Below are 18,285 nucleotides of genomic sequence, written 5' to 3' on the forward strand. Positions count from 1 at the left end.
CGTATGTTAAATTCTAATATAAAGGCTGACGTAACAGCTAACAGGTATTATTTCAAGTACAGGATTTTCATATGGAACAAGTAAGTTTTTTAAACGATACTTTATTTGTGTAGATTTTTTACGTGATAATAACGAAGTATGTATGTTTATTGTTAATAAACTTACATACTGGTGCAAATGATTTCTACGATTTTCTATGAATTTTTAGATAAATTGGGACATTTCGTATCTTACAAAATTGTAATATGTGTAATTTCTTATAAAAACTTGTAGATTTTCATGAAAATTTGTATTTTTTCAGCCAAAAATCTACAAGCCACTACAATTTTTAATAAAAATTAACACTTCTCTGTGAAAAACTATGCATATTTACAATTTTGTACGAAACAATACAAAATGGCACAATTTCTGTAAAAATTCGTAGTAGAAGAAATGTTCACCAGGGTAACTATGATTTTTGAAGTCAATATATTCAATCATCCATAGTTACTCCAAATTTTGCATGTCATCGTGTTGGGGCCAAAAATCGGGTTCATTCTTTTTCACCACAAATTCGATCTCAGAAGTCTGCTAAATTTAATTGACCGTTTAGCAATGATTCTCTCTAAAACTCGTTTGGTGAATACAGACACGATTCGTTCAGTTCCTACATTATACTTTGCAGTGAACACTTATTTAGTCGTAGACAATGAAAAAAAAGACAGAAAGGCTTTACTCTTGAAAGTGTTTTTATCACAACACTCGCAAAATAATGCATTGAAAAATAGTAAAAGACTTGTATCCAAAGAAAATGACACCGAAATTCTGTCACATTGTCGAAAATATTCAGTACACAATACTGTATTTACACATAACGTTAGAAAAATATTACTCTCGGTTCGATATTCTACATATATACGATGAGAAATTTCAACGTGCAATAAAAAATTTAATTTATATATATTCAAAAATTTGTTTTTTCACGATACTTTAATGTCGCATGAATTTCTACAGAGATTACAGTCGTGTAATCTACTTTGCGGATGGGTAGCCATGTGGACGTACAAGCTGTCTTTGCGCGAGAATGACTTCTGACAAACATTGCATTCGTGTAACTTTTTACCCATATGACTCGCGATGTGAGACTTCAAACGATCTTTTCTCAAAAACGATTTGTGGCAAATATTGCACTTGTGTAGTTTCCTTCCAGTGTGAACAGCGATATGAGTAGTGAGGCGAGATTTGAGCATAAAATATTTGTGGCATATATCGCAGCCATACATAGGTTTCTCTGTATGACTTGCAATGTGAAGGTTTAGCGCATCCTTTCTAGAGTAAGATTTCTGACAAATATTACACTCGTGTGGCTTTTTACCGGTGTGAAAAGCTATGTGAGATACAAGTCTGTCCTTTCTGGAGAAATTTTTCTTGCAAATATTACACTCGTGAATTTTCCTCTTCGGATGCATGCTCGTGTGCGAGGTCATAAAGTTCTCAAGTATAAATGATTTCTGCGAGAAAAACTTGCAGTCGTGTGCCTGTTTCCTGCTGTGAATGATTGCATGGGCTAGTAAACGCTGCTTTCGAGAGAATGACTTCTGACAGATGTCGCATATGTGGCGAGGCTTCCCATGATGGTTTGCTATGTGTATATTCAACGTATCTTTCCTGGTAAACGACTTCTGACACATGTCGCACCTGTATCCTTGTTTCACAGCATGACTGCCGACGTGGCGTTCCAGTGCACTTTTCCGAGTAAATTTCTTTTCACAAATTTCACATTTATACATATTATCATCCCCAATGGTGGCAGAACATTTATCTATACTGTCTTCTGTTTTAGCCAACTTCTCTTCTGTGAAAGTGACCGACTCTTGCCCAAAGTTACACGCTTTGCACGAAGTATTGCAAAAGATACAATGTTTGCCATGATGATACTCGGCGCTTATCGCAGAGTCTACTACTTCGTTAACTGTCATCGACTCTTGACAGTACGGAAGATTTGATTTGTCCTGTGACGTTAATATCGGATCGCATGAGACAGCTTCTGTCGCTCTGATCGTACGATCAGCAAGCGGATCGTCTATCAAAGTCTCCAGTCTAACGGCATCATTTTTTGCCCCTGAATCAACCTGTAGAATTGAAATAAGTCATGAAAATTTGAATGACTTTAGAAATATAACGAATTTGAATTGCTGGTGACAAATAGATAGATGATAAAAGTGAAGAGTGTTAGTTGAAGAATTACCTTAAATATTGAGGTATACTTGCCATCATCGTGGAAACAATCGATAATTGTTTGTCATCGTTATTCGATGACGTGCCATTAGAACTAAAAACATCCTCGACTTTGATGAAGTTTTGTAACCATAAATTGTAATCAAAGTTTTCACCACGGTTAAACATCGAATTTGAGTAAACATTAGTCATGGTACAGGTAAATTGGTAATATTGAAAACAGTAAATCTTTTTAACGACTCTGATATTCTTCGTTGTTCATTGACAATTTGAATAAACATGACAACAACTAAATAATATTTTATTTTAATTAATTATCATCAACGATCATTGTCGCACACAATCACGTCAATTTACATAAAAGTAAACAGCGATTAGCGATACGCTTTTTGCCGATAAGAACGCTTTACACCTTCCATTATCGCTACCTAACGCCGATCGCCGCCGTCAATAATTTTAAGTCTATTTTTAATCATTATTTTTATTTTTTTTTTTTATTAATGGTTTTTCCCAGGAAGTAGCACTACGAAGAGATATACAAGCCATGAACATAGATTGTTCATTTTATTAAATAAGAAAGCTTACGCTGATTTTGCATTGCACCTGGTGAGTGAATTCTAAAGTTGAAAAAAAAAAAACACGCCACCATATTGCATTTTACTAATACTTAACGAGCGTGTTGACAATTTTTGTGCGGTCCTTTATTCTTGTAATTTTTTGAATTCATTTCCACATATTTGATGATAAAAATATGTATGGTTATAATAGTCATTTGATAAATAAGAAATATTTCGATTTAGCGAAATTGGTAAAGTAGGGAAGTTCCTACCAACAGCGCACAACATGTCGAAAGGAGGATTGGTGGCAGCACCGTTTGCCTGTTACGTCGGATATCAATGACGTGCAAATGGTAAATGGCTTCTACTTTCCCGAGATATCTTTATGAGAAAGCCAAATAAAATCCAAAAAAAATAGATGATATATGATGCATCGGCTATCAAACTATCAAAAATATGATTGATTGATTGATTTCTTGTCGTTGTAGACATTAATTTCGCCGAAAATTTCACGATTATATTCAATAAATATGAGATAAAGAAAAGTCTACTTCACGAAGCCACAAACGTAACCATCGTATTCATCGCTACGTTGGATTACCCCGATGCGAAGGATTGTGTTGCTCGGATCCACATCTCTCGACAAACTTTGCATGTGAGTACCAAATATTATATCGATATTATTCGGACCTCCTAAATACCACAATTTCGTTCCACTCGCTCCAAAAACAGGGCAACTCCCATTGCAAGACAGTCGTCAGCAATGGCGGCTTCGATAGTCTAGTCGAAAAATTGAAGCTGCTTATTAGTCTGACCAGTTAGCTTTGACCGAATGTTGTTACAAATACATTTCCCGACACGTCTCCACCACCGTCATTGCTCATCATTGCGTACCCGTTTCTTCGACACTTGAATCGGAATCAACGTTCTCAGTGCTCCTATTTAGCCAACAATTGTGTGCATGTGTGTTTCTCCCTGTCTACGAATATACGACTACCACTACGCCTAACAGTACCAACAACCGGGGCCCGAACGAGTTCGTTGAAAATGTGATATTGTTTTTGTTCACATTGTTTCCCTATTTTACGAAAAATCAGACGTACTATTATTACTCGGAGATAGATGCAGGTAAATTAATTAAACGTCAGTATACATTTGTTCAAATTTTATAATACCGCTATTCGCTGCGCTTTGCAAAAACTTCTTGCTATGCTTCGTCACATGTATTACAGTAAAGAATCTAGCGATATGGTAAAGTAACAACTGCATGAAAATCAAAGTGAATCAGGTTTTTAATTCTATGACAATGTGAATTTTATCATAACCAATTTCCTCGCTACCTTGATTTTCAATGCAAAACTAAAATCTATCGTGTTAAACAGTTAAACTTGTAATGATTCTGATATCAACTATTTATTGCGAGTGGAATGCTGTTTGCTTTGAATGTAGTCAACGCTGCATAAAATTTTGTTACGCTGCGAAAAGAATAATTGAAAATACCTTGTACCTAATATTAATTGCAATTTATTTTTTACCTAATCATCTGTACGATCAACCTAATCTTATATTCTAATAAACATTTACAGAACGATGCTTAATGTTTAAGTTAGTAACGTTAACATAACGAAACGAAAGAAAAATCACTATTTTGCAACTTTAGAATAAGTTTGAATCAGTAGAGTTGACAAAATATAAGTGTTCATGCTATATTACCGTTCACTGAATTTAGAACAATCTGAAAGTTGCAAAGTAATGAGTTTTGCTGAAAGTGCATCATTACATAAACATAACAAACTTCAACCTCATAATTATGTAACCTTAGCACCTTCCCGTTTCCCAATTATTTTAGTTTTACGTGAAATGAGTCCATTGAAAAACTTCTGTGCCCATCTTTTATATAAGAGCATCTTTTACTAGCTTCAAAGTTCTCAAGTATCTAAATATTTTCTATTGTAACCATACTTGAAAAGCCCTAATTTTACCACTGATCTATATCAATTTAATTAGCAATCATATGTACTTAGAGTCACCTGGTGCTTAGTATAAAAAAATTTACAACCAAATATGTTTGTTTCCTTTTAACAAATGTTCTTTATTAGTTTTTCCTTTCTTTTATCTGCAGCTAGTCAGATAGACCTAATTCTCTTGAATAAATTATCAGGAAAAATGATCCTTTGAGTTATGAAGCTTCTTATCTGCATCGATTATTATGCTTTCTTGGCTGTCCAATGTTACTTAATATAATAAACACTTTTACGCTATCTGTTTCAGTAGGTGACATGCCCAGCAGCCGTGACGTGGAGCGTGCAGAACGTAATGGACGATTTAGATCATCGAGAAGGAGGGACAGTATTGGAAGTGATATAAATCGTCACAATTTTGAAAATATAGACAAGAGACACAGGCGACATGGAAAGAGTAAAAGTTCAGGAAAAAAGAAGAAGAAAAGATCTCGTGACAAATCAATAGACAGTGTTCCGACTGTAGCGTCATCTGTAATAAAGCCGCTGGTTGAGTACTCCGATGTGAGCAGCGAAGATCTTTCGGAACCTGAGGCTGGAGAAATACAGTCTGAAGATAGCAGAGGTAATAGTTTCACTGATGGGGATCTGCAGGAATCCCATCATCAAAGACGATACTACGGTGGCAGTCCGAGGCAAAATCTCGGCGCTTCCCCCATCAGCATATCCCCTTCACCTCCAGCCGGAGGTGGGCACGAAAACAGATATTTGTCACCCAACGACGAGCTCCAGCGAGTTAGATCACCGATGCCCGAGGAATATGAAGAAGAGACGCGTCACTACCCTAGAAAGAAGGAGAAGAAACACAAACGAGAAAAAAAGAAGAAGAGAAGCGTTAGCCCATCCTCCAGCTCTAGTAAAAAGAAGAAGAAGAGGTCCAAGCGACAGTCGCACAGTCCTAGTCCCCAAATGCCTCAAGAAATAACCATTACCCCTGACCATGATAAACAGATGCATCGGTGGCAAGATTGTCCGCCATTACCTCTGAAGGATAGTACATCTCCTATATCGCCAGCTACACCTCAAGGGCAGAGATCTCTCAGTGACATGGAATTGGAATCTCCGCCTGGAGAGGCCAGAGATCTAACTTCACCCTCTTCCGTAGGGCTTATAAGGCATACGGAGTCCCCTCACACACCTCTACTACCTCCGAGAAACATAACGCCGGAAGGAAATAGGAGCAGTCATATATCACAGAAGCATAGCCCAGACAGACGAAAACATAGTCCAAGTATGCATGCTCGACGTGGCAGTATTAGCCCCAATTCCGGACACGGGGGAGGACGCAGACAAGGCCATCCTCACAGCCCTAGCCCAGCGTCAAGGAGAAGGGACCACAGTCCGCCTAGGAGAAGAGACTTTAGTCCCAGTCCTGTGAGCCACAGAATGAGGCATAGTCCTAGTCCCACTCAAATTCGGCGAAGGGAATTCAGCCCCAGTCCTGTGTCTCACAGACGGAGGGGAGAGCCGCTACCTAGTCCTACACCAAGTAAGCGAAGAAGAAGAGACGACTCAGACAGAAGGCACAGACATCACGATCAAGACAGGCGAGATAAGAGAAAGTCGCGTGGAACTAGGAGTCCTGTGGGTAGCAGCAGGTTTGTTTTCACGTTTTGGTTCAAATGGCAATGTAATAGTCTCCAGGAGTGTCCAGCAACTGAACTCGAAATTCTCAGGATCCAGCTGCTTGATGCTCTGAAATTGCTATGATATTGTATTTTTGTTAATCATCGGTTTCCACTTCATTTTGCAGATTGCAGAATCCAGTTTCTCGTTCGCGATCGCGAAGTCCTGGGAGATGGAGGAAAATGCCGTCGCGATCCAGATCCAGATCCAGGAGAAGAAGTCGCTCGCCCAAAAAATCCCGCTCTCCAAGTAAGATGCATAAACCAGCTAGGAAACACAAATCCAAGAGCCCAAGACCATCCAGGATACCATCTCCACCTCCGCATAGAACCAGAACTCGTAGTCCGACAAGTATAGCTGCCAGAAATCTCAGAGGTCGGGCAAAGATTAGCGAGACGAGTCTCTTTGCTGAACTTGTTAAGGACAGAAATATGAGGGAACTCGCCTTAAAGAAACTTCAAGAAGCCAAAGAGAAGGCAATCAGTCAAGACGAAGTGCAAATCATAGAAGGATCAGATGACAAAGAAGCGAGTAACACTTCGTCAGAGCATAAAATATCCAACGAAATAAAGGAATTATCTTCCGACAGCAGGGCACATGCTAATCTTGTCTCAGTCACCGAAGACGGTGCTGATATTGACATTGTAGACATACCTTTTCCTAATATTGTGACATCTTCCCTTGGAATGACCGAAGATAGCAATTCAATGGCAAGCAAAACCCCACCTATACCTGCGTCACTGGCTACAACTCCGTCGACACCGGTAGCAAATCTTACCCCAATACCACCGTCAACTGTATATAATTCTCCCGTACCAAACACTACAAACAATTTTCCAATGGCTGCTGCTGGCAATGGTGGCACAATTTTTCCCTCCCCAGTCCCTAACTTGGCAAACATTTCACAATCTGATCCTAACGGAATCGCAGGTCCATCGCAAGTACCTGTTTTGTTACCTGGTTCCGTTCCAGGACAAGTTCTACTTCCCAATCTTTCTATTCCTCCTCCTCCAATTCCAGTTCCTGCTCCTAACACTGCCATTTCTAAATTCAACACACCCAATAATTTAGTTCCTCTCAAATCTATCGATCCACCGAAACCTCCCATAGTTGCATTTAAAACTACGAAATTGTCAAAGTTACCGCTGCCACCAGGAATCAATCAGAATGATTTAGAGAGCATAGACTCTCCGCCAAGCCGCTCACCCAGTCCACCTACCAAGGGGCAGAATAAATTCTTATCAACCACACCGAAACCTCCCACAAAAAAGAGCATCAAAGATCTACCAATGCCACCTGGTAAGCATATTTCGAGATGGGAATTTCTTGTTCGATTTTATTAATTATCCAAGCAGTAAAGTTCAATGCTTGTATTGTGTAACATATATTTGACTTGGTTCCCACATTTGTAATAAGAATTGACTCTGTGTACTTAGTACATAATTTAGATGTACTTCGTAGTTGTTCCTGGATCAGAAGACTTGAGTGGAGAGGAAGATCCGAATGCTACGCCACCGCGAGGAAAACTTGATCGGATAACCCCCAAGCCAAAACTGAAGAGGCCGAAAATATTGAAGAGACGAGGCTCTCGCAATTGTCATATGCCAATGTCAGCTTCTGGTGGCAAAGATTGGGGTGAACGATGCGTCGATGTGTTCGAAGTTATAGCACAGATTGGCGAAGGTACTTATGGGCAGGTCTATAAAGCTCAAGACAAAAGAGCTGCTGTTCTTGTTGCCCTAAAGAAAGTACGTTTGGAAAATGAGAAAGAAGGATTTCCGATAACGGCAGTTCGGGAAATTAAAATCCTGCGACAATTAAACCATAAAAATATTGTCAACCTGAGAGAAATCGTTACTGACAAGCAAGATGCTCTAGATTTCCGAAAGGTAGGTAACAAAAACTAAATGAAAAGTATACTAATTATTAGATCACTTCTCAGTCCAATTCAATTCAACAGTCACTGCTCGTTGGATGGTATATTTGTTTAATTCTGGATTGAATACCTTTACAGGACAAGGGTTCATTTTATCTCGTTTTCGAGTACATGGACCATGACCTAATGGGATTACTGGAATCCGGAATGGTAGACTTTAACGAAATGAACAATGCCAGTATCATGAAGCAGTTACTGGATGGTTTGAACTACTGCCACAGCAAAAATTTCTTACATCGAGACATCAAGTGTTCAAATATATTGATGAATAACAAGTATGTAAAAAGTAAAGTGGAAATACGTCTGTTTGCCGTTCCATTTTAACACACACTTCTGTTCACCCGTTATTTTCAGAGGTGAAGTAAAACTGGCTGACTTCGGTCTTGCTAGACTGTACAATGCGGAAGACAGGCAGAGACCTTACACCAATAAGGTCATTACTTTGTGGTATCGACCACCTGAATTACTACTTGGAGAAGAACGTTACGGACCAGCCATTGATGTATGGAGCTGCGGTTGCATACTTGGTGAATTGTTTTCCAAGAAGCCTCTTTTCCAGGTATTATACTCTACATAGAGTGCCTCGCTTTAGATGTTTTAATTTGCATGTATAATATGTGATGAATGACTAGTTGACTGATTTCCAAATTTATGTGCAAACATTACCTCATAACAGTGAACTTATATTCAAACAATTGAAGAATTTTTTTAAGAACGTAAGTATGCACAACTTTTTGATATATTGGGACAATCGTTGCACAGCAGAACTATGGGGCAATTTTATATCGACTGTTTGAATATCCCATCAGTCAAGCAAGTAATTGTTCGAAAACAGGCGAATGTGGAGATGATGCAGCTGGAAATGATCTCGCGAGTTTGCGGTACACCGACACCAGCCGTTTGGCCATCTGTGATAAAATTGCCTTTATGGCATATGCTAAAGCCCAAAAAGTCGCACAGACGACGCCTGAGAGAGGACTTCTCCTTCATGCCTGCATCGGCTCTGGATCTTCTAGATAAAATGCTGGAACTAGATCCGGACAAACGGATCACAGCTGCTGATGCTCTGAAAAGTGCTTGGCTGAAAAATATCCAACCAGAACAGTATGTTTTGCATTTACGTACAGAATGTTTTATTTATTTATTTGTTAATTCGATATTTTTTTTTTCTTTAAAACACATTCACGACTAATTAAATGTAAGAAATTGAAACTCGAAGAAGTTTCAAGAAATCAAAAAGTTACGCATATTAAGAAATGTGTTTTTTTTTAGATCAAACTTACTTTTCGCGCATACATTATATCTGCACTGTTGATAATATTGTTGTTTCGCGATATCAATGTTCAGTCATCATCCATCATTGCTACATCAATTTTTACAATGTATCAGGATGCCAGCACCCCAACTCCCGACATGGCAAGACTGTCACGAGCTTTGGAGTAAGAAACGCAGACGTCAGTTACGAGAACAGCAGGAAGTTTCCGGAGGGAAGATCCCGCTCCTCCCTCTCCCTAACAAAGGTGGCCCCCACAAGGCTGTTGAGGACTTGTCGGATGTCGGGGGGTGAGTAGTAGTAGCCAGACGTGCGCGATCCACAATATATCCTGAGGATTTCAAAACCTGATAGTCTACGTGCGTAGGTAGTCAAGTGTCATACCAGGGTAGTGTGCTTGGCATTTATTATTATCTCCGTTTTTTCCTATTTTCACAATTTTTTAATTGGTTATTCATTAGGGAACAAATTTCAAATTTGACGAATGAGGTGGAAATATCAATAAATAAATAAAGAAAAAGCGAGAAGACCAAAACTTCTAACTAATAATTCGTAAAACGCATTGCTATTTGCATGCAATTGACCGACCTATTGTTAGAAAGATAAAGACGAATAAATTGTAAATTTTTTTATAAAAGGAAAAAGATTATTTTTTTTTTTTTACCAATGTTCTTGTTCGTCACTTTATTAATAACCAAAGGACTGTAATTATATGATAGTGCCTTCTTGATTACAATCACGCTGAAGTGAAATGAAACAATACCTTATTCTCACCCACATAAAAATTCGCATAGTTATTAACAGCATTTTCGTGGTTAATTTGAAACTGTAACAGTTGACCATTATAACAAGATGTAACTGCGCATCCTGCAAATTGAACTGTGATGTACGAATCTTAATTATCAGATTAAAAATATAGCTTGATCACTTCTTTTTGTAGGCATGCGCGTAGAACAGCAATTTGCGTACTTCGTTAATGGTGATCAAAAAATTTTACTGAACTGCATGAACAATGTGAAATTTAGTAACGATAATAAATGAACGGATGAACTATGAAATGCTTATAGAAGGTAGTTGTGAATATCACTGACTTGATAGATACACGAAAAATAGCAAATTATAAACCTATAATCTTGTGACACGATCAGATGGAGATACGCAAAAAATTTAGTTGTAAATATATGATAAATTGCTGTATAGTAAATTGATTTATTCTGATACATACTGATGAACTTCACGTAAAAAGAAGATTTAAAAAAAAAAAATCCTTTTCAAATCCACATATTATTAGGATGTAACAAATAATATAAAATAAATGATAATGTGGTAATTTAGACTTGGAGACAGACGGTAGTTCGTAAGATATTCCTGTAGTGTATATACAACAAATGGGTCACAACTATCGCAAGCAGAAGTTAATGGTGCTGGACTTGTGAAAGAAAATGGAGAGTCAAGAAGTGGCCATGAATTCTGTCCAAGGATAGCAACCTCCCAAGGATGACTAATTTTATTGTTAGTGCACAGCATATTCAAGGGATAACTTTCCATTAAATAGGTGTATTTTTATTGAAAATTCTTGACATTTTTTTTTTTTTTTTTCTTTTTATTTATTTTATTTCTTCTATTTTTCCATGGGTAAGCTGTGTGCCACTTTATTACATTGTACTATTGGGGAAATGTCATATGAACATATTCCTTGTGTGAATGGTAAAAACAAATGTAGCTTTTTTTCTACGTATATATACCTATATATACTTTCGTTGGAATTCAAACAGCATTTTATTATTTTTTCCATTCATACAAAAGATGAAATGAAATATACCTAGTTCAATTTCTTACAAATTGTATCTTACTAATGATTATAAAATAATGAAAAACCACTGTAACATACTTGTTGGGTGCCAATGGGCGTCTGTCTTAACAGATTTGTCGATAATTGATCAATTTATAATGTTATTAAAACATTTTATCATTTAAATTGTTCTAGCCTGTACTAGTATTATATTATTTTACTAAAACAGTTTTTTTTCTTTTTTGTGTTTTTTTTTTTTTTTAAGGATAAGTATCTTATTGAAACAAAGAACAGGAATTTTTCAGTCAAAAGCATTCAAAAGACATTTCAATAAATCACTTGGCGATGAAAATTCAATATCTACCAATACCACAAACCATCATATACCTCCGATTGAAATGCAAAAACAAGGACTAAGTATACGTCACACCTTCTGCCATGTCCGCATCAAAATTTCTACTGATGATATCTAAACTAATTGACACTCTAATTATAAATATGCATTGTTCTGTGTTCATGATCTATCCATACTTTAAAATTATAATTCTCCTACAATGCCCCTTTTGCGATCTTACCTTTTTATTAAATACTTTCACTAACTATGAAAAGATACACTTGAAAGAAAAAAGAAAAAAAAAAAAGAAGAAAAAACCTATCCGAATCATCTTGTATACTATACAAAACTTGAGTTCAGATTATTTTTAGAGCCGTAACACAGAAGATAATATAATGTTTTCATTCTTTTAGTCACATGTGCTAACGGTATCTTATATTTCTTAAATTTGTTTTGTACAAATATAATTGAAAAAACATCACATGATGAATTTACAGATAATATTACTGTTTAAATGAACTTTATTTACGCCACAATTAATAAGTCTGTTCGAGTTTAGTTAATATTTTCACGTAGCAATCAATTCTCTATAAATGATTTTACGAATAGTTTAATATGACTAACGAATAATGGAATTGAATTTTTATTTCGCTATATAAAATATTTGGTTTGTCATTGTTTCTCTTTCTCTTTTGCGCTTCAAAGTATATCACATACAATGCTACTATACAAACATGTCGAATAATTTTGTTTCCCATCAATCGCTTTTACATGCGAATATAATTTTATGCCTTATCTTATCAATTCAAATCCTTATAAAATAAGGACGGAATGATTGTTCGGTTGAAATTAGATGTTTTATTATGTTACATCCATATGTATTGTTGAAGCACTGGACGAAAAGGATATGGGAAGTATATTTATAACATAATTGTGTACATTATAAGTTTTCAATATTATATGCCTATAGTTTCTTAAACAATAAAGAGAAAAAAAACGAACTGCAACAAATAGTATCCTATGTTGAACTTTCAATGGCAATTTAATACCTTGCATTGGAGAATTCAGACCAAAATCACTACTTCCTACTTAACTATTTTCTTATAACTAATCAGCAAGGCTGCTAAGTATGCTGCATTGAAAAAACTTTCTGTATTTCCTTTTTTCTTTTATTTACTTCTTGTATTGGCATGAATTTGAAAGAAATTTTGATCAAAATTGGTTAATAAAAATTGAATACAATTATTCTTGGCGACTACATTTTAGTTTTTTTTTTTTTTATTATATGAATTCGTTATATTACTTTTCTAATCTTGTCCATTTTTTAAATATATAGTATCTTACACTTCATGATTTTTTACACTTAGCGGACAAGTAATATGATATCGATGTTATAGTTTTATCGAATTGTGATTGAAGTTTGTATTTCAAAGACATTTAAACTGTACACAGACCCGAGATTACTGCTTCCCAGAACGAATTTAGGATCTCTAAACTAGTGTAATAATATTCTTCACAACAGCAAAATTTCTCAGTGAATAAATATCAATATTAATTTTCTCAACTATTACACTGATTAGCTTTGGATATTAAAAAGTATTCTTATTGTCTCGTGTATAGAGTATTGCTTCAACAAAAGTCGCAAACTGGGCTCAGAAATACTTAATATAGAAAGAAAATAGTTTAATCTCTTCAGTGATAAGATCTATTCCAGTTAGTCACTGCTTTTGAAGAGTCATAACTTGTACTGAATAACGAACGCAAAGTGATATTCACTGGACACGAATGTAAATAAACTGAATATACATCAAATATTTACTTGATATTTAGTAATGATGAAAAATTTTTGATGCAATATGGGCAGGAAGGTGACTATACTTTGTCCTGTAAATTCATCGCATTGTTATGTATTTAATATAAGGAGAAAGGAAAGACTGAAATTATCTAATTAAATTGAAAATTATGTTTCAGGCAGTAATAATATTGTGGCCGAATGATAAAAGGGGAAAAAATTTATAGCGCTAGTAGATGTGTGAATAGGTAATTGAACGTTATACACTTATCACATATGCATATCTATAAATTCATGCAAAGGGTGTCTCCATTTTTGGTTTCAAAATCCATGGCTAAAAAATTGTACAATTCATAACAATAAATGTGCTTGTATTCCTACTAATATTAATCAACACAGACAGAAAAAAAGCCTTTCCCTTGTGAATCGTTCGGCATTCATGTTGTGTACATAATATATATTTAGGTTGAAAGATGTACCTAATTTCATAATAATGAGAAAAATATTGTACTACATAACTGGAGCGATATTTACTTTGACTAATATTAACCAATGGTCAATAAATCAGTTAGGGTTTAAAAACAATCGAAATAATCGAGTTATGTTTAACATTTAAAAACGTAGCACAAACATTAGTTCACGGTAACAATCTTTAAACCTGTTTTTCAATATTTTATTGTACATACTGTACGGATATCAGGTAGTGAAAAAAAGCAGCAATATTTTATCAGCTACAATCTTAGTACAACCTTGTTGTCAGTGTATGCGTAACAACTTCCATCATTTTGATGCAATTTTTCATTATAGTTTCACTCTGTCACCTCCTAATTAATTCTCTGTATCGTATAATTGCATGTGTTGTTCGATCGCTTATCAATGTTCGTACAAAGCAACTGTGACAAAGACCGTTGACACTCGTCCAATATAGGATGGGTACTTGATGGAATTTTCATTACGTTTGAGTGTATGATCAGGATTTCAAATTTTATGTCATTGACTAAACAAATCTACCTCATCAATGTCGTTGATAAACTATTTTCGTATAACAGGGATGAAAGGCACGAGCGTGAAAACGTGTGGTGTACATTTTGTTAAATTTATCAATCTGTGTAAAAAAAAAAAAAAAAAACGGCACCAACCAAAAAGTCATTAACACACTAATTTTTATATCGTTATATCATTACATACATCTTTGCATCTTACCAATTTACTAATCGTAATTTTTATATTTCATACTATTGTACATGTAAACTTACGACAAGGGATTCTTTATACATCTTGAAAATCAGCTGTAATTCTTTGAGGAACATATTTTTCTTGATAATCTTGCTCCCTTCTTATAAGGTCAAACGAGTCTTTGCAAATTGAACTGAACTTCTACTCTGAACAATATTTATTATATTGGTTAAAAAAATAATACAAAACCCAAGCAATGGTTGATCTCATTCACTATAGATCCAGAGATTTTGTATCGTTTCTCTTTTTGTTCATTGCCGACGAATTGTATATTGAATAATTGGTGTTTTACAATATCCATCATAGAATAAAGAGATAATCTTCAACGAGAAAATATATACTGTGGTACCTCTGGAAGTCGGCTGATCAAAATACTCCTGGTCACGTTGTGCCTCGTGTTAACCGATGATAAAAATGGCCCACTTCAAACAGTATTTGCAGTGTATATATTTTCCTGTAAATTACAGCTTACTTTAATGATGTTCATGCCACTCTAAGTCTATATGTAATGTGTACACGTCATTCCATCTGCATTTCGTGCCACTACGTTTATTTATCACTTAAAAATCGACAAACTTACTCACAGAAACCCAATCATTACGTGAGAATTACTTTGATCGATTAGTTAAAAAAATTGCTGTATCACATTGTAAACAGATTTATCATGCTTTTACTTTGTCACTTTGTAAATTTTTTACACTCATTTCGCAGTATCAAAGAAGAATTTCCAATCTTCACACAATGTTTCTACTGTTTCAGGTCATCCAAAAGGTTAAAGATGGAGGCAGGATATAATTCCCATGGCAATCGTATCGGTGCTGAACCTCCGTTTGGAGGTGAAAGTTTGTTTAATCGGAGTGCTCCATTTTTAGTCTCCCCATCGTCGTACTACTACAGCAGTCCATTGCCTGTCAAATCACGGGGCAATCAAAAGCAAGGAGACACCAGCTCCCATTATTTGGACCAAAACACTGAGGACAGTCTGGCACGAAAATTAAATTGCCTTGCTAGTGCTTTGGCTCATGGCAGGCCAATACGTGTCGACGATCTAATGTCGCTTCGCTCAGATAACGACGTGAGTTATTTTTTAACAATAAAACCATGTGAGCGTTTAAGCTGGGAACCATTTCAGTTTAAATTTTCGATTACACTTTTCGAAATATCTATCGATGATAACATTACCAAACTTATTTCACAGGGTGATCAAAAAGCTGCTCAATTAGTGGGTGACCTGCACTCTGAGCTACGTCTTGCGGCGAGTACAAGAGCAACTGGTAGATTAGAATCGCACCTACCGGTATTCAACCCACTGCCAACAGGTGAGCAATACTTTTGGCCGGTTGTACGAAATATCCTGTTTCTGGCAATGGTTTTTAATTTCAGAAACAAGTGTAGGACAAAAGAGTGGGTTCGATGCTCATGCTGTCTACGCAGGCGACGATGCAGTCAGCACGGTCAGGTGGTCTCAATTAGCCACAGCTGGTGTACGCAGCGCATTGTCCGCTCTAATGTCACGCTATGGTTTGGAAACCTACAATCCTTCCCCTGCCACAACCCGACCCCCAGGTAAAGCGATCATGGGCCCGTTGCAGACCCTAAACCACCCCTCAACTTCGGCCCAAACTACATATGGTTCTCAGTAAACTGTACATATAAAGATTTAGCCTAATCTGTAGCTATTCTGTTTAGGATTCGATCAAAAAACAAATTTGAATACCTTTTTAATCGCAGTATGAACGCGTGTATAATTTATGCATCAGACATTTTTAAGCTCTAAAAATAATTTCCATATCTAAACGTTGGAAGATACTACTTATGTTGTTTCTCTAAAATTGTGAACTTCACTTCAAAGTTAACAGTTTTTATAGTATATACATAATTGAATGTCGAAGAGGAACTGTGATTTTCTTCATACTGGAATATAATGGATGTTTTTGGTTAAGAAATGACAACCTTGATTGCTTATTGCATTATTCTATGCAGCTTAATGGCAGGTTAATTTTTTTATAGTTTTTCAGTTTTTGCACTATCAATATTCTACTTGACTACGTGTTTAAAGACCTTGGCTTGATTGTCACATTGACAATAAAAAGTACAAATGTTGTATTTTAAATTCTAGCCTATCAGCGTTGACTCTAATTATAGCTTTGTTATTAAAAATCCTGACATAATGAATAATAACATTGAAAACCGTATATTCATATATTTGATGTATAGTCAGCCTAATTCATTGTTCGAAAAAACCAATCTATTTCTTTTTTTTACTTTTGTCCATACTCAGCTTGTTAATGTGCTGACGTTGTACAATATAAAAACCGTTCACCTATTATTTTATTTGATTCGCTCCCATTTATAATATTAACGTACCGAATAAGGAACTAAAAAACATAATATATAAAATATATACGTATGTATTTAATGTACATAGGTATGTACCCCACCGATTGGTTAATTGCAATAGAAGAGCTTAAATAATTTAGATACGTGCATAATGGTAATAATAATAATTTTCCAGAGAAGACGAATCGTGTAATTATGAATTTTTAATTTTTTTTTTTTTCATTTTTTCATAAATAAGATCTTGTATACAAAATATAGACCACTTACCCGACTTCTATGAAAAATAATTAGGGGTGAAATGTAAATATGTCTAAGGGTATAAAATATAAATAAAGTGACGAGAGACCTCGAGAATTGGTGAAATAATTGTTTATTAGGGTACTTTTCATGAGAGGTCGCCTTATTGTAGCGCATTACGTATATCGTGATAGCAACACAGATTACTGTGTATAGCTGGTGAAAACTTGAAACATCAATGAACCGGATTCGGAATTGTTTAGATCTACATTTCGATTTAGTTTTGTTTATGCTTCAAACGCTAATTACTTGAAATATTATTTTTCAGACTGAAGCGGTCGATTACGGAATATATCAGCGGAATGAGGTTAGAAGAAATGGATACACTACGAAATTACACTCCAAACGTGGTACGAGAGAATCAAAAACGTGATTTTGCGTCACGTTGGCAACTACATGAACCATCGAAGCTTGTGTGGCATTGTTTCGCATCCACGACTGTGACACTTGTGACCAAACAATCGACAGTCGCAAATCGATGCGTAATGTCCATGATATCCAACGGTAAAACAAAACACAGTCTCAAATCGATGCTCAATGTTCATAACATCCAACGAGAAAACAAAACACGAAGATCGAAAATTTATTTCGCTGTGAATTAGTGAAAACAGAGGAGAGTTGTGAGCGCAATAATTAACGTTGACGGCGATCAGGTTAGGTATCGGTCGAATAACCGAAACCTGTGAAGGATTCTTCTCATTTTCTGCCCGATATTTTTTTTGTGAATAATGTGATGATGATTTAATTCGACTAGCTGGTAATTTATCGCTAAATACGTTGTATTTAATAAAAGAAAATTGCCTCAAGTTTCGTTTCACAAGGCGTAGAAAATTTACGAGATTTAAGAGCTACTCCAAGAAGTAA

The 18,285-nt window shown here is 35.8% G+C and overlaps 2 protein-coding genes across 8 annotated transcripts; one reads left to right on the plus strand and one right to left on the minus strand.

Annotated features, from left to right (window-relative positions):
* Positions 1-336: 336 nt before the first annotated feature.
* Positions 337-2,762, minus strand: LOC124182905 (zinc finger protein 611-like). The gene is made up of 2 exons (XM_046570713.1): positions 2,251-2,762; positions 337-2,111 (listed from the first exon to the last, which is right to left on the minus strand). Exons 1-2 carry the CDS (start codon positions 2,407-2,409, stop codon positions 960-962), a joined length of 1,311 nt encoding a protein of 436 aa, XP_046426669.1. The 5' UTR covers positions 2,410-2,762; the 3' UTR covers positions 337-959.
* Positions 2,763-3,121: 359 nt separating this feature from the next.
* On the plus strand, positions 3,122-18,227 carry LOC124183865 (cyclin-dependent kinase 12). Of its 7 annotated transcripts, XM_046572971.1 has the most exons (12): positions 3,122-3,429; positions 5,046-6,393; positions 6,549-7,720; positions 7,883-8,310; positions 8,436-8,632; positions 8,712-8,916; positions 9,193-9,461; positions 9,747-9,920; positions 15,544-15,859; positions 15,983-16,103; positions 16,168-16,350; positions 17,690-18,227. In XM_046572971.1, the coding sequence occupies exons 2-12, from the start codon at positions 5,054-5,056 to the stop codon at positions 17,692-17,694; spliced, it is 4,410 nt and encodes a 1,469-aa protein (XP_046428927.1). In that variant the 5' UTR covers positions 3,122-3,429; positions 5,046-5,053; the 3' UTR covers positions 17,695-18,227. The 7 variants fall into 7 exon arrangements, 6 of the variants coding, with proteins under 6 accessions (XP_046428927.1, XP_046428923.1, XP_046428921.1 ...); XM_046572967.1 differs by lacking the exon at positions 17,690-18,227 and having other exon boundaries at positions 5,049-6,393; positions 16,168-17,470; XM_046572965.1 differs by lacking the exon at positions 17,690-18,227 and having other exon boundaries at positions 16,168-17,469.
* Positions 18,228-18,285: the final 58 nt, after the last annotated feature.

This window comes from Neodiprion fabricii, chromosome 5 (genome assembly GCF_021155785.1).
Source record: "Neodiprion fabricii isolate iyNeoFabr1 chromosome 5, iyNeoFabr1.1, whole genome shotgun sequence".
Classification (NCBI taxonomy): Eukaryota; Metazoa; Arthropoda; class Insecta; order Hymenoptera; family Diprionidae; genus Neodiprion; species Neodiprion fabricii.

Excerpts from the sequence above, each read along its gene's own strand:
- LOC124182905 (XM_046570713.1), bottom strand. The coding sequence starts at position 2,409 with ATGACTAATGTTTACTCAAATTCGATGTTTAACCGTGGTGAAAACTTT. Across the intron at positions 2,112-2,250 it reads CGATTGTTTCCACGATGATG|GTTGATTCAGGGGCAAAAAA; the intron begins GCAAGTATACCT and ends TCAATTCTACAG.
- LOC124183865 (XM_046572967.1), top strand. The coding sequence starts at position 5,054 with ATGCCCAGCAGCCGTGACGTGGAGCGTGCAGAACGTAATGGACGATTT. Across the intron at positions 8,633-8,711 it reads AATATATTGATGAATAACAA|AGGTGAAGTAAAACTGGCTG; the intron begins GTATGTAAAAAG and ends CGTTATTTTCAG. Across the intron at positions 15,860-15,982 it reads CGCTTCGCTCAGATAACGAC|GGTGATCAAAAAGCTGCTCA; the intron begins GTGAGTTATTTT and ends CTTATTTCACAG.